General features: G+C 35.2%; 1 protein-coding gene across 2 annotated transcripts in view; it reads left to right on the top strand.

Annotated features, from left to right (window-relative positions):
• The window catches only part of LOC143282130 (dual specificity mitogen-activated protein kinase kinase 5-like), a 32,134-nt gene that overhangs the window by 1,065 nt on the left and 14,429 nt on the right, over window positions 1-16,640 (top strand). The window contains exons 2-11 of one of the 2 annotated variants that reach the window (XM_076587655.1): window positions 312-360; window positions 1,060-1,127; window positions 4,451-4,520; window positions 5,418-5,458; window positions 7,631-7,791; window positions 9,714-9,753; window positions 10,928-10,996; window positions 11,385-11,466; window positions 13,556-13,666; window positions 15,312-15,385. In XM_076587655.1, coding sequence (XP_076443770.1) covers window positions 312-360; window positions 1,060-1,127; window positions 4,451-4,520; window positions 5,418-5,458; window positions 7,631-7,791; window positions 9,714-9,753; window positions 10,928-10,996; window positions 11,385-11,466; window positions 13,556-13,666; window positions 15,312-15,385 — 765 coding nt within the window. Of the gene's footprint in view, window positions 1-311; window positions 361-1,059; window positions 1,128-2,034; window positions 2,131-4,450; window positions 4,521-5,417; window positions 5,459-7,630; window positions 7,792-9,713; window positions 9,754-10,927; window positions 10,997-11,384; window positions 11,467-13,555; window positions 13,667-15,311; window positions 15,386-16,640 lie in introns of those variants that run through there. The other variant, XM_076587656.1, reaches the window with a different exon arrangement.

The following is a 16,640-nucleotide window of genomic DNA, read 5'->3' as shown; positions in this document are numbered from 1 at the left end:
GACAGACAGACAGACAGACAGACAGACACACAGACACACACACACACACACACACACACACACACACACACACACACACACACCTACATACACACACACACACACACACACACACAAACACACAGTGTACTTGTAGAAGTGAATAATAATAATGATCATAATATAATACTATTGATATAAGAATAATAATGGTAATAAAGATGATAATGATAATTATGGTATTTGCTGATAAACCTCCTTTCATCATTGTCATTATCAAAACTGTAGTATAAATGATGACACTGCTGTTGTTTGTGGTGACTGTTGTCCAGGAGGTAATATCTCAAGTGTTGCCACACATGACTGTCACTGCATTTGAATGTGAGTACAACATGTAAAAAATAATTTCATTGTTAACTATATTTGTAATAATAATGTTTCTCTGTATGTATGCTTGACCAGTAAAGATTAAATGGCTCAGTTGACCCATGCTCAGTACTGCTTTGCTCCAGGATGAAGACTTGCTGTGTTTTACTTTGTGTTTGTTCGTTTTTTGTTTAACCTCTATCCACAGTTTTTATTTTAGATGAAAACTGTGTGCGTGTGTGTGTGTGTGTGTGTGTGTGAAATTTTAGCTTGTCAGTGCTTGATGATAGTTGTGTAATATTCTTCAATGATTTTTTGTGTATACATGTGTGTTTCTGAGTTCACAAGTATGAGGTGCTAAATTATCATTGTGATATTTTGCTGGATTTGTTTGGAATATACTCGTAATACTGTGGTTCACTTTAGTGCATTGTGTATGTCACTCTCAGTGTGGATGTTTATGTAGTTTTACTATTTTTGTGTGTCATACTTTCACTGAACTAGTGTAAGTGTGAATGTGTATGCATAAAAAAATTGCAAGTGTGTGTGTGAGTGTATATATATTATATATGCATGTGCATGTGGGGGAGGGGGGAGGGGTGTGGGAGGGAGGGGGGTGGGAGAGGGGAGAGGGAGGGGGATGGGATTGTGTGTGTGTGTGTGTGTGTGTGTGTGTGTGTACACTCATTAATTCTGAACTGATCACTGTTTCAGATGAAGATGAAGAAGGTGATCACATTACGGTGAGAAGTGACGATGAAATGCAAGACATGTTCACAGCAGTAAGTACACAGTACTTGTAGTTTGTTTGTTTTTTTAATTGAATTTTATTTTTTTGTTGTTGTAATTTTAGATTTAACACCTTTACGATGAGCCTGTCTCCATTCAAACATTATGCATGCTCACACTTCGTTACCAACTGAATTAAAAATTAACATAATGACTTGCAACAAGTAGTGTTTTCTTAGTATAGGACAAAACTTGAGTCACACACACACACACACACACACACACACACACACACGTCTTGTAAAGAATATTTTCCACGAGAATGTGAGGGGGATGAAAATCTTTTTTTTTGACTCACTTGTGTAAACAAAGTGAGTCTATGTTTTAACCCGGTGTTCGGTTGTGTGTGTGTGTGTGTGTCTGTGTGTCCGTGGTAAACTTTAACATTGACATTTTCTCTGCAACTACTTTGTCAGTTGACACCAAATTTGGCATAAAAATAGGAAAAATTCAGTTCTTTCCAGTCATCTTGTTTAAAACAATATTGCACCTCTGGGATGGGCACAAAAAAATAAAGAATGAAGCCTAATTATATGCAAACTGCATTTACTGTTATATATATGTTTTTTGTGTTCTCTAAACTTGGCACTTTGATCTGATATTCTGATCCAACAACTAGAGCAGTCATTATTATCATTTTTTGTTCAAACAGGAACTTCTTTTGCTAAGCATGGAAGTTTTATTTATTTTGCAAACGTTTTGGTGCAGATAGTAAAAAAGGGAAATTACTCTGTAATTAATGCTATGGGAGTTAATTTGCTTTAAACTGCTCTTTCTCATCTTAAACATTACATTTTGAAATTATTTGCCTAAAAAGCTTGGATTTTTTTTTTTTTAATTTTTTTTTTAAGTGTATCACAAGTGTGTCTTGAAGGCCTTGCCTCTCTTTTTTTTCTTTTTTTTTCTCTCTTGTGAAATACGGCTCTGTGAAATCATGGATGAAAAGTTGTGCAATATTGTGTTCCCTGATTGCCAAGGATGATCAGAGGGAAACAGGTGTCTGGGTTTTTTTATTTCTTGCTTTTTTGCGAATATATGTGTGTACTTTTTGTGAATGGGCAGTATTTTGCCTTGTTTCTTTCTTTTTCATATATTTCCTTTGATTTTCTCCAAATATTTGAAGGTATGATGCTTCAGTTTGTACAGAACAAGGAATTCATTATCCTTTTTGTCCTTTTTTTTGTTTCTTAGATTAGAAAAGATGGTACAGATGGAAAACATTGTTTTTAAAATATTAGCGGTGCAATGTGTGTGGTCCAGTACACCTTTCATTCATGAATTGTCTGAAAATATCATCCTTAAATTGCCAGGGGCTAGGTGCTTTTCAGAAAAGGAAAGGTGCTTTACAATTTTAAGACAAAAACAATATTCAGTCTATTTTTTACAAGATGCGCACTGTACAAAAAAGATTGAGAGGCAAATAAGGGCTGAATGGGGTTATTAATGTGTTTCTTCATCTGATAATTCTAGGTCATGAAGAGTAGCTATCTTGCTCAATAATTACTTACAGTTAAAAAAACAAAAACAAGCAAAAAAACCCCCAAAAAACCATTATACAGATACACATGGTACTTATATCATTTTGGTCTTAAACATATTTGATATAGAAATTTGTTGGTAAACTTTTACGGCCCAAACAGAGATGATGCAATATTTTTTTAAATGAAATTCAGAAAAAAAGTTGAAGAGCAAGAAATTTCTAACATAATTATGAGAGGGGATTGGAATTTAGTATTGAATCATAATTATAAGCATGCCAGTAATCAGAGAGCACAGAAACAGTTTTAAAGATGATAGATGATTTACAGTTAGTAGATGTATGGAGAGAACTCAATACTGAAGTTTTAAGATCCACTTGGAGGAGACCAACCCCCTTACAACAAAGCCGTCTTGACTTCTTCTCGATCTCAGATAACCTGGTTACTGATGTTAAAGATGCTGATATTTTGTATGGTTATAGAAGTGACCACTCTTTTGGAAATGTAACTCATCTTTACTTAGACTAGAGACAGTGTTTATAGTAAGTTAGTGAAAGAAACAATAGAGAAAATAGAGGAACAGTATGCAGTATTACCTTACACACGAGAAAACATATGCAATATCCCAAATGATGAAATTCAGTTTACTATAAGCAAACAGCTAAAAAAAAAACAACAAAAAACAAAAACAAAACAAAACAAACAAAAAAAAACAACAACAAAAAACCAAAAACAACAACAACAACAACAACAAACAACAACAACAAAAAAAAACAAACAAACAAACAAACAAAACAGCAACAACAACAAAAACAAACAAAACAAAACAAAACTTGAGTCACATCATTGCTTTTACAGTGAAGATAAATTTTGAAGTGATGCCATTGTTATTTGACAATGTGCTCTGTTGTGCAGTCTGGTTGGCTTAGAAGTAAACTCTCAGACAGCTGGCAATGAAAGCTAGAAGTTATGGAATTGCAGGATTAATGTAAATCTAAATGTGAAATAGGGTAATGTAATGATTTTTTTTTTTCATTTTGTGTGTGTATATGTGTGCTAGAAATAAGTTGTGTTAATTTTGCTATTGGTAAGACAAAGGCACATTTTACTCTAGAGCCAAACCACTGCTGCTTGCACTACCCATCAGCTAGCATCCATGTAATTAAGGTGTAAAGAGAATTAAACACAGAAACTTTCTCCAAAAAGATCCAACAAAGTCAATTCATATTCACTTCATATAACATAACACATATACACAGGAATGATGTCAGAAGACTTTCATAATAATTTTTTTATCCTAAAAACCCGAGAACTGAAGTCAGAGCAACAACAACAACAACAACAACAACAACACACACACACACACACACACACACACACACACACACACACACACACACACACACACACACACACACACACACACACACTCACTCACTCACTCACTCACTCACACACGCAACACACACACACACACACACACACACACACACACACACACACACACACATGTGCAAACACACACACACACACACACACACACACACACACACACACACACTCTGTGTGTGTGTGTATACACACAGTTACATAAATCAGGCTTCTTTACTCTCAATGTTTTTATGCTCAGGGATTAAGTGAACAATTTGTCAAAAATGTTTTTTGTGCATCGCATTGCCCTGTGTTGTATAACATCATAGAAAAGCATAAAATTTAGCTTATACCTGGTATTATAGTATTGTTTAGTAAAGTGTATAAGGCAGAATGCTCTATAGTATGACATACTTCATTATATTTTATGTTTTGTTTTGTTTTATTTTATTTTATTTTACTTACAGTACTTCAAGGAACTGAGTGAAGAAGACAGGACGCGAGGATTGTTCCCACCTTTGATCATCTATCCCAAAAGTAAGCAGAGAGAGTGAGGAGTATCGAGGAAAATGAAAAACACCATCAAAAAGAAAAACAAGAGAGGCAAGGCCTTCAAGACTCACTTGTGACTGAGAGTAAAACACACAAGCTTTTTATGTATTGAGTATAATTTCAAAATGTAATGTTTAAGATGAGAAAGATCAGTTTAAAGCAAATTAAGTCCCCTAGAATTAATCACAGAGTAATTTCCCTTTTTTACTATCTGCACCAAAAACTTCATTATTTATTTTTTTGTGCCTATCCCAGAGGTGCAATATTGTTTTAAATTAGATGACTGGAAGGAACTGAATTTTTCCTATTTTTATGCCTAATTTGGTGTCAACTGACAAAGTATTTGCAGAGAAAATGTCAATGTTAAAGTTTACCACGGACACACACACACACACACACACACACACAGACAACTGAACACCGGGTTAAAACATAGACTCACTTTGTTTACACAAGTGAGTCAAAAATGTAAAGGGTGATTTTTTTGTGAAGCTCAAACATAAGTCTGTATACTAGTACAGAACATTACAATGAGAAGTGAATGATTGACCATGCCAAATTTAGACAAGTTTTATAAATTCAGTACATCGAAAAAGCCAAGTTCTGAAATTTTTATATAAGTTTGTAGTGCTCTGAATTGGAATGTAAGCCGTGATTTGTTTTATTTTGTTTTTATTCATTTGTTATGTGCGTTAGTCAGGTTGTTAACAAACAGTCTTTGAGAGACTTGAACATAGAATTGGTAAGATGTTCAGTATGCTGAAAGGTTAGCGTTATGAAATGGGGAAAATACAGGAAATTTACCACTGTTCAGATTCTGTCAAATGTTATGCTTGTGTTTTTTCATTTAATCAAACACCCTTTTTCTCTCTCTCTCCTCAGTGGGAAAGACTCCTCAAAACAGAAATATACATGGACTGAAGGTAAGCAAATGTAGAGTCCTTGTTTGCGTGTGGAGTCAAGGTGGACATAGAAATAGTTGTCTTGGTCATTTTGGCTCAGTTACACAATTACAGTATTTCAAAAGAAAGAAATCCAGCTGACCCCCTCCCCCCCACAAAACACAAAACAAAATAAAACTGTAAAAAGTAACCTTGCATAAATAGAGGTGCTGCTTTCACCCCATCCTTCATTTTTACAAGTCCAAACTCAACTTTCAGAACTTGTTGTTGTCTTTAAAGGGGGATACCTGATTACTGCTGCGTTAGCTTGTGTGCTTGAGATTTCTCAGTAATGTTTAAATCCCTTTCATTGCTCAGTGGTGTGTGATTATGTCATACTTGTGTATGCAGAAAAGTGTCCTGGAATGTACAATCCATTCATAATAACCAGCAGGAATATTTTCTTTTGAACTAGATTTTTAGACGAAGGCATTCACGGTTGCAGTCATGGATATCATGTCTTTTTAAATAATTCTGAACTAGTTAGAGGGGCAGGGTCTAAATAGGAAAGGAATGCACAAGTTTCAAGCTGAAAATAAAGTTTTAAGGTAGGTACCACTTTGATTTTTTCCATGCTCTGACTGTGTTATGTAAGAATAAGAGGCAGTGGTGTGAACCGAACAGTACAACTGTGGTTCACACAGACAGATCCAAGAAATGGAAGCAACCAGTTTTCAAGCATAACTTATAGTGGAGAAATTGCTGTTGTTGATTGTTCATTGTTTGTAAGTTTTTTTTTATCAAATCACACTGAAGAGTGGGTGGAATGTAGCGATCTTATAAGGAGGACAAGTTACATGAGTTTTCAGTCACAGGCGAGATCAATTTGTTTCATTTTCATTTTCAAGGAGGTGGCAAAGCATGCAGACAGATCCTTATCCATCACACTATATTTTCTTTAAAAAAAAAAGAAAGAAAAAGAGTAAATGTCTGACCCTCAGATAAGTTCAGGGCTTTGATCTGTTAATGTTAATCAGTGCTAGAAGCCTATAGGTTATATCCTTCAAATATGTGTTTGTCAAAATTGTTCTCTTTTACCTCACACAAAGTAAGATTTTATTTTTATGTAAAAATAACAAATCAAAACTGGAAGGGGGTCTTATGTTGCCTTTTACATCACCTCATTCGTTATGAAAACACATTCATTTTAGACATTGTTTTCACTTCCCTACAGATCAAGGCAGGCTTTAAAATTGACCCATGTATACCCATTTTTCATTGATCAACACACTGAGACAGGGAGATGTATTTATACATTGTTTTCACTTGCCAGCAGATGAAGACATGCTGTTATACAGACATAATATCTTTTTTCACTGACCAATAGACCAACACACACAGATGTATATACACGTTGTTTTCACTGACCAACAGACCAAGATAGACAGATATATTTATATGATGTTTTCACTGACCAACAGACCAACACAGACAGATATGTTTATACATTGTTTTCAATCAACATCAGACCAACACAGACAGATATATTTATACATTGTTTTCATTAACCAACCGACTAACACAGAGGGATATATTTGTACACTGTTTTCAGTTTTATTTATACATTGTTTTCAGACAACATCAGATCAACACAGACAGATATATTTATACATTGTTTTCAGTCATCAACAGACCAACACAGACCGATATATTTATATGATTTTTTCACTGACTAACAGACCAACACAGACAGATATGTTTATACTTTGTTTTCAATCAACATCAGACCAACATAGACAGATATATTTATACATTGTTTTCATTAAACTACCGACTAACTCAGAGGGATATATTTGTGTACTGTTTTCAGTTTTATTTATACATTGTTTTCAAACAACATCAGATCAACACAGACAGATATATTTATACATTGTTTTCAGTCATTTTCACTGACCAACAGACCAACACAGACAGATATGTTTATACTTTGTTTTCAATCAACATCAGACCAACACAGACCGATATATTTATACATTGTTTTCATTAAACTACCGACTAACTCAGAGGGATATATTTGTACACTGTTTTCAGTTTTATTTATACATTGTTTTCAGACAACATCAGATCAACACAGATATATTTATACATTGTTTTCAATCACCAACAGACCAACACAGACAGATATATTTATATATTATTTTCAATCACCAACAGATCAAGACAGGAGGGGCTTCACAGACAGAGCAGCCGATGTCGCAGGCCCCGGCCGAAGTAGGGGGCAGCATCCAGACCATCATGCAGTGTGGCAACATCAACGAGGCGCAGTTACAGTTCCTGGAGCCGGTGGGCTCAGGAGCGGGAGGGAAAGTGTACAGGTCAGGGTGGTTAGAGACTGGGGAATAGTGTGCAGGGTTTGTGCGTGTGTGAGTTCGTTCTTTAGTTTAGCGTCTTTTCACTGTCAGTGATATTAGACGATTAAAAAAAAAGAAAAAAAAAGGGAGGGGTGGGGGGGAAGGGAAGAGGAAAACAGAAAAGGTAGAAAACTACCAAAAAATGCATACCTAACGTGCAATAACATTTAACAGTAACAGTTCAATAATGACATTAATAATCAGAAACCATTAACACAATTCTGAAGTACATTAAAGGAATGTAGAAATAGGGCTATGAACTTATGCCTGTGAAAGTTCGACCATAAGAACCTCGTCAGAAATAACTTTTGAAAAATCATCTGCAGAGTAGTTATTCTCTTTGAAATACTTGGGCAAGAAGGTACAGTGAAACAAACAATGATGCAAGCAGAACTGCTTACCACAGATTCATGTAACATTTTTACTATACTTTGTCTTCAGCGCATCAAGTTTTATACGGAAGAAAGTAGAGGTTATTAATCTTGTTTAGCAAGCTGATTGTGTGTGTGTGTGTGTGTGTGTTTGTTTGTATGTATGTGTGTTTGTGAGTGTGTGTATGTGTGTGTGTGCACAAGCGAGTTTGTGTGTGTGTGTGTGTGTACATGCACACACGTGCGTATTGTGCATCTGTGTGTGTATTATGTATGCGTATGTTAATTGTGTGTTTGCATGCACATGTATGTATGTGCACAAGTATATATGTGTGCCTATGTGTAAAGCTAATAAGATGGCTGCTAAAACCAGAACACAGAAAATAATTTCTTAGTCTCTCTTTATGTATTTTTTGGGGTGAGCAAAAAGCTTTTGAGGATAGAAGTCGTGAACATCATTTGTTGAATCATTTCACAGTAAGCAGCTTAAGACAAAATTGGGGCTTTTGTTGTTTTTTCCATTGCAGTGAAGGTTACAGTGTCTTTTAGACAATTGTACACAAACAGGAAAACAGCAAAGTTCACTTTAAAGTTTAGTTTTTCAGCCATGAATGATTGTCTTGCAGAAGTTTCTTTTTTTTTTTCTTTTTTTTTGTTTTTGTTGTTTTTTTTCTCTTGCAGTCTTGTTTGACATTGTTGTTCACTTAGAAATTTCACTATCTGTAGCTGCTACTGTTCCTGCATTGAGAGCAACACCAGTATAGTTTACAATCATTGGGAAGAGAATGTGTATATCTTCTGCAGCTCAGTGAACAGCAGACAGTGATTACATGTGATTCACGTGACCTCATGTTTCCTGGGTCAAAGCATGTACTCCAGGTTCTTGCTCTTGTTTCTTTTTGTGTTTTTTTTTTTTAATCTTGTTTTCAATATTTGACATAAAACAAGACATACATATACAACATGGTATCAACAAAAAGATCAGCATGAAAAAAGTAGAGGGAAAAGCAGTCAGCAGCAACATTTGACAATTTACAGAACCTACATTGTCAGCTGATATTCAAGCCAGTGTCATAAGTTGCTGAAACGTTCATATGTAGATAGATCTAGATGATAATAATAATAATATATTGTACTTATATGGCGCAAACTCCCCATATGATGGGCTCTAAGCGCCTCACATGGGATAATACATATACAATAGTGTATACCACACATGAGCACATGAAGACATAGAAGTGGAGAAACATCTATATACACCAATACAACACTACAAATTGCAGAAGTAAGTACCAGTAAACATGGGAAAAAGGCAGGAAACATGATGGATGAATAGATAGATAGATAGATAGGTATGTGTATATATATATATATATATATATATATATATATATATATATATATATATATATATGTGTGTATATCTTTCTTTTTTTTTATGATTTACACCCACAGATACTTATGTCATCATCATCATGCATATTTACCTTGACAGCTTCTCTAATTTGTTTTCAGAGCTCTTCACCGACCCTCAGGGCGGATCATGGCTGTCAAGGTGAGTCACCAGGGAACGTCTGTTGTATTGCTGGGAGGGGGTGAAGCATTTCAACTGCGGAGGTTGTGAAAATGATGATCGTTCTACTCTGCCTAGACTTGTCACAAACATGACACTTGCTTCTAAGGGTGGCCAATCATTTTTGACTCACTTGTGTAAACAAAGTGAGTCTATGTTTTAACCCGGTGTTCGGTTGTCTGTGTGTGTGTGTGTGTGTCCGTGGTAAACTTTAACATTGACATTTTCTCTGCAAATACTTTATCAGTTGACACCAAATTAGGCATAAAAATAGGAACAATTCAGTTCTTTCCAGTCATCTTGTTTAAAACAATATTGCACCTCTGGGATGGGCACAAAAAAAGAAGAAAAAAAAAGAAGTCTAATTATATGCAAACTGCATTTACTGTTATATTTATATTTTTTGTATTCTCTAAACTTGGCACTTTGATCTGATATTCTGACCCAACAACAAGAGCAGTCATTATTATCATTTTTTTGTTCAAACAGGAACTTCTTTTGCTAAGCATGGAAGTTTTATTTATTTTGCAAACGTTTTGGTGCAGGTAGTAAAAAAAAAGGAAATTACTCTGTAATTAATTCTAGGGGACTTAATTTGCTTTAAACTGATCTTTCTCATCTTAAACATTACATTTTGAAATTATACTCAATACATAAAAAGCTTGGATTTTTTTTTAAGTGTATCACAAGTGAGTCTTGAAGGCCTTGCCTCTCTTGTTATGTTTGTTTTAAGTTATCAACGTGTTCACACACACATGCACATGCAACATATGTGCACACACACCTACACACACACACACACACACACACGCATGTATGCACACACATATGTACACACCCATCTAATATCACTTTCCAGTGAAAAGACATTAAACTAAAGAAAGAAATATGTACACACACAACTATTCTTAACTGAATATTGATGATCCCCTCTGTGTGAATGAAATCATTGAAAGTCTCCAAAATGATAATTTTCTGATCTGTGAATTATTGGGTGCATTCCATTTAGCATGCTTCTGTAGTATGGGTTTTGAAAGTTTGGCATATTTTTTTTTACACTTTTTTTTTTGTTTTGTCGTTGTTGTATTTTGCAGATTTTTGGACCGGTTATTTTCGAGAAAGTTTTGCTTAATGGTGTTTCTTTACATGTTCCCAGGTTATACAACTGGATATATCCCCAGCAGTTCAAAAACAAATCATCTGTGAACTGGAAATTTTGTATAAGGTAAGAAGTTAAAAAAAAAAACCCTCCATTTTGTGTAAATTTGACTTGCCGTATTTGTTTTTTGACGAAGTGCTAGTGGAGTAGTAGTTAGTGTTTTGTTTGTGACTTTATCAGTTTTCCTTTTTCATGTATTCCCAGGCATGTTTTTTTTTTTTTTTTTTTTTTTAAATGATGGGCTCAATTATTAAGTTCTGAATTAGATATTTGAAACAAATAAGAAGTACATGTCCAGCTTTTCAATCTTATATCACTGGAGGACAGATGCTATCCCAGTGACCCATTCTTGTACAAAGTGTTCAAGAGATTTATTTGTGTTATATGTTTTGTTTAAACCTTTTTCTTGTGAAGATTTTTTTGTATTGTTAATGTTGTTTTATATGCTTTCCAGTGTAACTCTCGTGCCATTATTGCTTTCTATGGCGCTTTCTTCCAAGAAAACCGCATCTCCATATGTACTGAATTTATGGATGGTGAGTTTTACTTTAGTTTCTTCAGTTGTTTTTTTTATTTTTTATTCTACTTTAATTATTTTATTTTTAGTCGTAAATCTCCATTTGCGTGGGAATTTCTGATTTCAGTGCAGTCTTTTTCCCTTTGACAAATTTGTCACCGTCACTGGTCCGGAGCGTCACCAACATTCTTCATTTCTGTCGGTCCTGGGATAGGGTCTGAGTTGCGGCAAAGCTCCTCTCTGTCCACTCAGTAATGTTGTCTGCCCACTTCAGTCTGTCTTGTTTCTTTGTCCCCAACACTGCCCCCTGAATGATGGCCTTGGAGAGACATCAGATCTTGTCATGTGGCCATACCATCTCAGTGTTCATTTTTGACTCACTTGTGTAAACAAAGTGAGTCTATGTTTTAACCCGGTGTTCGGTTGTCTGTGTGTGTGTCTGTGTGTCTGTGGTAAACTTTAACATTGACATTTTCTCTGCAAATACTTTGTCAGTTGACACCAAATTAGGCATAAAAATAGGAAAAATTCAGTTCTTTCCAGTCATCTTGTTTAAAACAATATTGCACCTCTGGCATGGGCACAAAAAATTAGAAAAATGAAGCCTAATTACATGCAAACTGCATTTACTGTTATATTTATATTTTTTGTATTCTCTAAACTTGGCACTTTGATCTGATATTCTGACCCAACAACAAGAGCAGTCATTATTATCATTTTTTGTTCAAACAGGAACTTCTTTTGCTAAGTATGGAAGTTTTATTTATTTTGCAAACGTTTTAGTGCAGATAGTAAAAAAGGGAAATTACTCTGTAATTAATGCTAGGGGACTTAATTTGCTTTAAACTGATCTTTCTCATCTTAAACATTACATTTTGAAATTATACTCAATACATAAAAAGCTTGGATTTTTTTTTAAAGTGTATCACAAGTGAGTCTTGAAGGCCTTGCCTCTCTTGTTTTTTTTTTACTGCGGTCTGATGGTTGACCAGTCTGATGGCTTTCCTGGCTTCATCATTTGTTATGTGGTCCTTGTAAGAGATATCAAGGAGTCTTCTGAAGCATCTCATTTCCATTGCCTGGATCCTTCTCTAAGGCTCTGTGGTGAGAGTCCAGGACTCACATGCATGCAAGGAGAGAACCTGTGTATGCAGGAGCTCCAGCTTTGTTTTCAGACTGATGTTCTTGTCACTCCTTATGGGCTTCAGTCTTGCCAGTGCTGTTGCAGTTTGTGCAGCTTTTGCCAGCATTTTTGTCTTGGGCCCTTCTTTACTGATGATGGCGCCAAGGTATTCAAACTGCTTCACTGTTCCTAGCTCTTGTCTGTTGACACTGAGCTTGGTCTGGACTGGGTCTTTACAGTTCGACAAACTTACCAATGTTAATTTTGTTTTTTTTTATATATGATTTCTTTTTCCCTTGGAAAACCAGATTGTGTTGACTACAGTGGATACTTTGAATATTTACTTGTGAGTGATGGGATCAATATATTTCATACAAGATGCAGAGAGCAGTGTAGTTTGACCTTTTTATTGACAGAATAATTTTGTTGTTTGTACTAATTGTAAAGTGCAAGGTATGTAGACCTCTGTGCACAGTTCCCAAGTTATGTCATTATATGTCACAAATATGATAAAATGAACTGTATAATCTGTTGGAGATACCATGTTATTACCAAAAACAAATGAAACACAGTTCATAGAATCATATAAAGCAGACTGCATGTGGAATCCTTGTGTTGTTCATTTATCTTTGAAACCAATGCAAAAAGATTAATGGTATTACAGATTAAATAAAATTCAAAGATTGCTGCCTATTTTTACTGCAGAATATCTAGTTTGTTTTGTTTGTTTTATTTTTTTTTTTGTTTGTTTGTTTTTTTTGTTTTTTTTTTGCTACTACTACAGTTATTACAATTTCAGAACTCATCAAGTTTAAACAAATTCTGGTGCCACAAAAATGTATGTCTTTTGTTGTTTTTGCTTTGGTAGATTTTGTTTGTAGCTGTTGATTTTTAATTAAATAAGGTTTAAATCATGTTTACTAAACTCAAAACTTGTGTGTGTTTTAGAAGGAAATAAGTAAGAGGGTTTTTTTTGTTTGTCTAGGGGGTTCTTTGGACAAATACATGCCCATACCAGAGGTGGTGTTGGTGGGCATTGCAGCCAGCATAGTGGAGGGTCTTGTGTATATGTGGAACTTACAGATCATGCATAGAGGTCAGTCAGAGTGTGTGTGTGTGTGTTTGTGTGTGTGTGTGTGTGTGTGTGTGTGTGTGTGTGTGCCTCTGTGTGTGTGTGTGTGTGTGTGTGTGTGTGCTTGTGAGTGTATGTGTTTGTGTGCGTGCATATGTGTGCATGTGTGAAAGAGAGCGTCTATGTTATAGTGTGTGTGAGAGAGTGTGTATGTGTTGTTGTTGTTGTTTGTTTGTGTGTGTGTGTGTGTGTGTGTGTGTGTGTGTGTGTGTGTGTGTGTGTGTGTGGCTGTTAATCATTTATGAAAGGAGGAAGAGAGAGAGCAAATCTATCTGTGCTTAATTTTGTGTTATATGTTCATGCGCATATCAGATTTTTTTATGCTGAAAACGAGACTTGTCATACTTTTCATAGCAGGAAAAAGCCCAGTTAGATATTTGTCAAAGTCATGTGAAGGGAGAAGAGAATTTCTGGATTGTATTTGTAGGAAATTTGATGATAAGAGAAAATGACATCTAAACATAAAGAAATACTCATGTTGGCAGTTTGGAATTTTATTGTAAATGATTAAAAAAAAAAAAAAATCAGACTTAGAAATGTTTAGAAAATAAGGATTGTCACAGCAAAGTCTACAGTGGATAAATGTAATTGCTCACTAAACAGATCATGAGACAGGTTTTTCTGTGGCTCATCTCAGTTCCATTGACTTGGTCTGGTCGGCCCATGGGCAGTTGTTCCAAGGGAAACACCAAGAATTCAGACAGGTTTCAAGAATTTGTAAAACAGGGCTGGTCCTTAAACGTCTTTCAAAAAGAAATCACCCGTATTTGTTAAGGTTTTTATTTTTGGGTTTCTATATTACTGACAATTTTTTTTTTTTTTACATAGTTTCTGTCAGTGAGAAAGCACAGCAACTAAACATTCCACTTGAGTTAAAAGTAAAATGATAATAATGATAATGAAAAAAAAATTATAATGGTAAAAAATGTGATCCTGAAATGATTTTTTCCCCAAATAAAAGTGCAGTTCCCATCAGTGTAGAAGATGATGACCCATTTTGAATACTTTGTCTTTCATATGGATCCTGAATGCAACAGTTTCAGGTTTCTCACCTTGGGTGTCTTGAAGGGTTTAAAAAGAAACTTTTTACACTTTGAGATAAGAAAAAGCCTGTATGAACCCAGACTGTACGGTGGGCAGGGTTGGTAAAATGTCACACTTTACTGTGTTGATGTGATCATAACATGGAGTCTTTTCTCTCTCTCTTTCTCTCTCTCTCTCTATTGAAGATGAAGTTCATTTTGTCTTGATATGTCCTGCTTTGCATCATCTTCGTGTGAAATTCTTACCAAAGAAGTATTATACAGATCCATGTTTGTTCCGATTAGGTCTACTGATGGCTTCTAGTGATGAAAATATCGTTCGTAGTTTGGCACTTTATCTGTTCAAAGCATTACAGCTGCGAGTATCTCTTGTATCATAAATTTTGTGAGTACCTGTGGTGCTCATCTATGTATTGATTATTAACTGTTGTTGCCCCTCTTCATATGGGGCCAAGGCCTTAAATGAATAAAATATCTCAGTCTCAGTCTCAGTCTCAGTCTCTCTCTCTCTCTTTTCCTTTCTTTTTTTATCTTTGTATTGATGCAGTGACTGTTGTCTGCGTCAGATATCAAGCCGTCCAACGTGTTGGTCAACACAACAGGGGAGGTCAAGCTGTGTGACTTTGGAGTCAGTGTGCAGGTCAGTGCAGGTTGTACTGTACTTGTGGCTGAAGGTTTGATGATGATGATGATGATAGGAATAGACGCTTGACGCTTGACGCTTTGATGTTTTACTGTCATTGACTGTACAGTCCTTGTGACAGGGGGGAACAATACATTATCAGGAAACATAAGATCAAACAAAGAAACATAATATAAATCAACATTCTCATCACACCTACAATTAATGTATATACCAAAAATGGGACAAACATAAATCAACTGATCACTTTGGTCAGCTCGACCATCCAAAATGATTAAATATTTTTGTATACACATGCACACAATCATGTGTATCTATCAAATTATCAAATAATATGTCCTATAATATTTTTTTTTTTCATAAATGAATAAATGAATTTTGCTTTACTCATATTTGTACATCTAAACTTCTGTTTATCATTTTCTTTCGAAAATCCCATGCTTCTGAAATATATTTAGCAAATGATTTTATGATGTCTTCATCATTCGATCTGAGCAGCATTGTCATATCTTCTCTTCTTACTACATTCTTTTCAAAAAGAATACATTTGATGGTAGGACTAGAGAGAAAGAGTGGGAGAGACAGAGGAGAGTCGGATGGTTTCATGTGTTTCGGCAGACATTGGCAGACATACACTTGAGGGAAGGCGGGGGGGGGGGGGGGGGGGGGGGGGGGGGGGTGTAGAGGTAGCAATTTTCCAACATAATTATGCGATGACTTAAAGCACATTGAACATGTTGTATACATTTCATCATCTTCACTTGCTTTAAACACACTGAATATATTAAATACAATTATGTGATAACTTTTAGCACATTGAATACATTACGTACATTTCATCATTTCGAGTAGCTTTAAGCACACTGAATACATTAAATCAGTACTTTTCATCATTTACCGTATTGTTTCAAGTGAACTGTATGTCATATATCTAAACTGCTTATAGTATACCACTCGTATTCATGGCTCTGCAAAAAGGCGATAAACATATTTCTTGAAAGTATGTGATATTTATCAATTTGCATAACTCATTGTCTCCTTTTTAGAGAGAGAGAACTCAGAACTCAGAAGTGTTTTAATGTACATCGGCCGTGAGTGATGATACAAAAGGACTGTGATCGGGGGAAGGGTCAAAACAAAGGTTTATCACACTTATCATGCATGAGGCTTTGACATACATATTTCTACATTGGACAGTACGTTAAACAATGAGAGAGAGAGATTTGTAATGTTTGTGAGATTTAGCAACAAT

This window comes from Babylonia areolata, chromosome 5, assembly GCF_041734735.1.
Source record: "Babylonia areolata isolate BAREFJ2019XMU chromosome 5, ASM4173473v1, whole genome shotgun sequence".
NCBI classification, from domain to species: domain Eukaryota; kingdom Metazoa; phylum Mollusca; class Gastropoda; order Neogastropoda; family Buccinidae; genus Babylonia; species Babylonia areolata.
The sequence above is the reverse complement of the archived record's forward strand: the minus strand, read 5'-3'. Positions and strand labels throughout refer to the sequence as shown.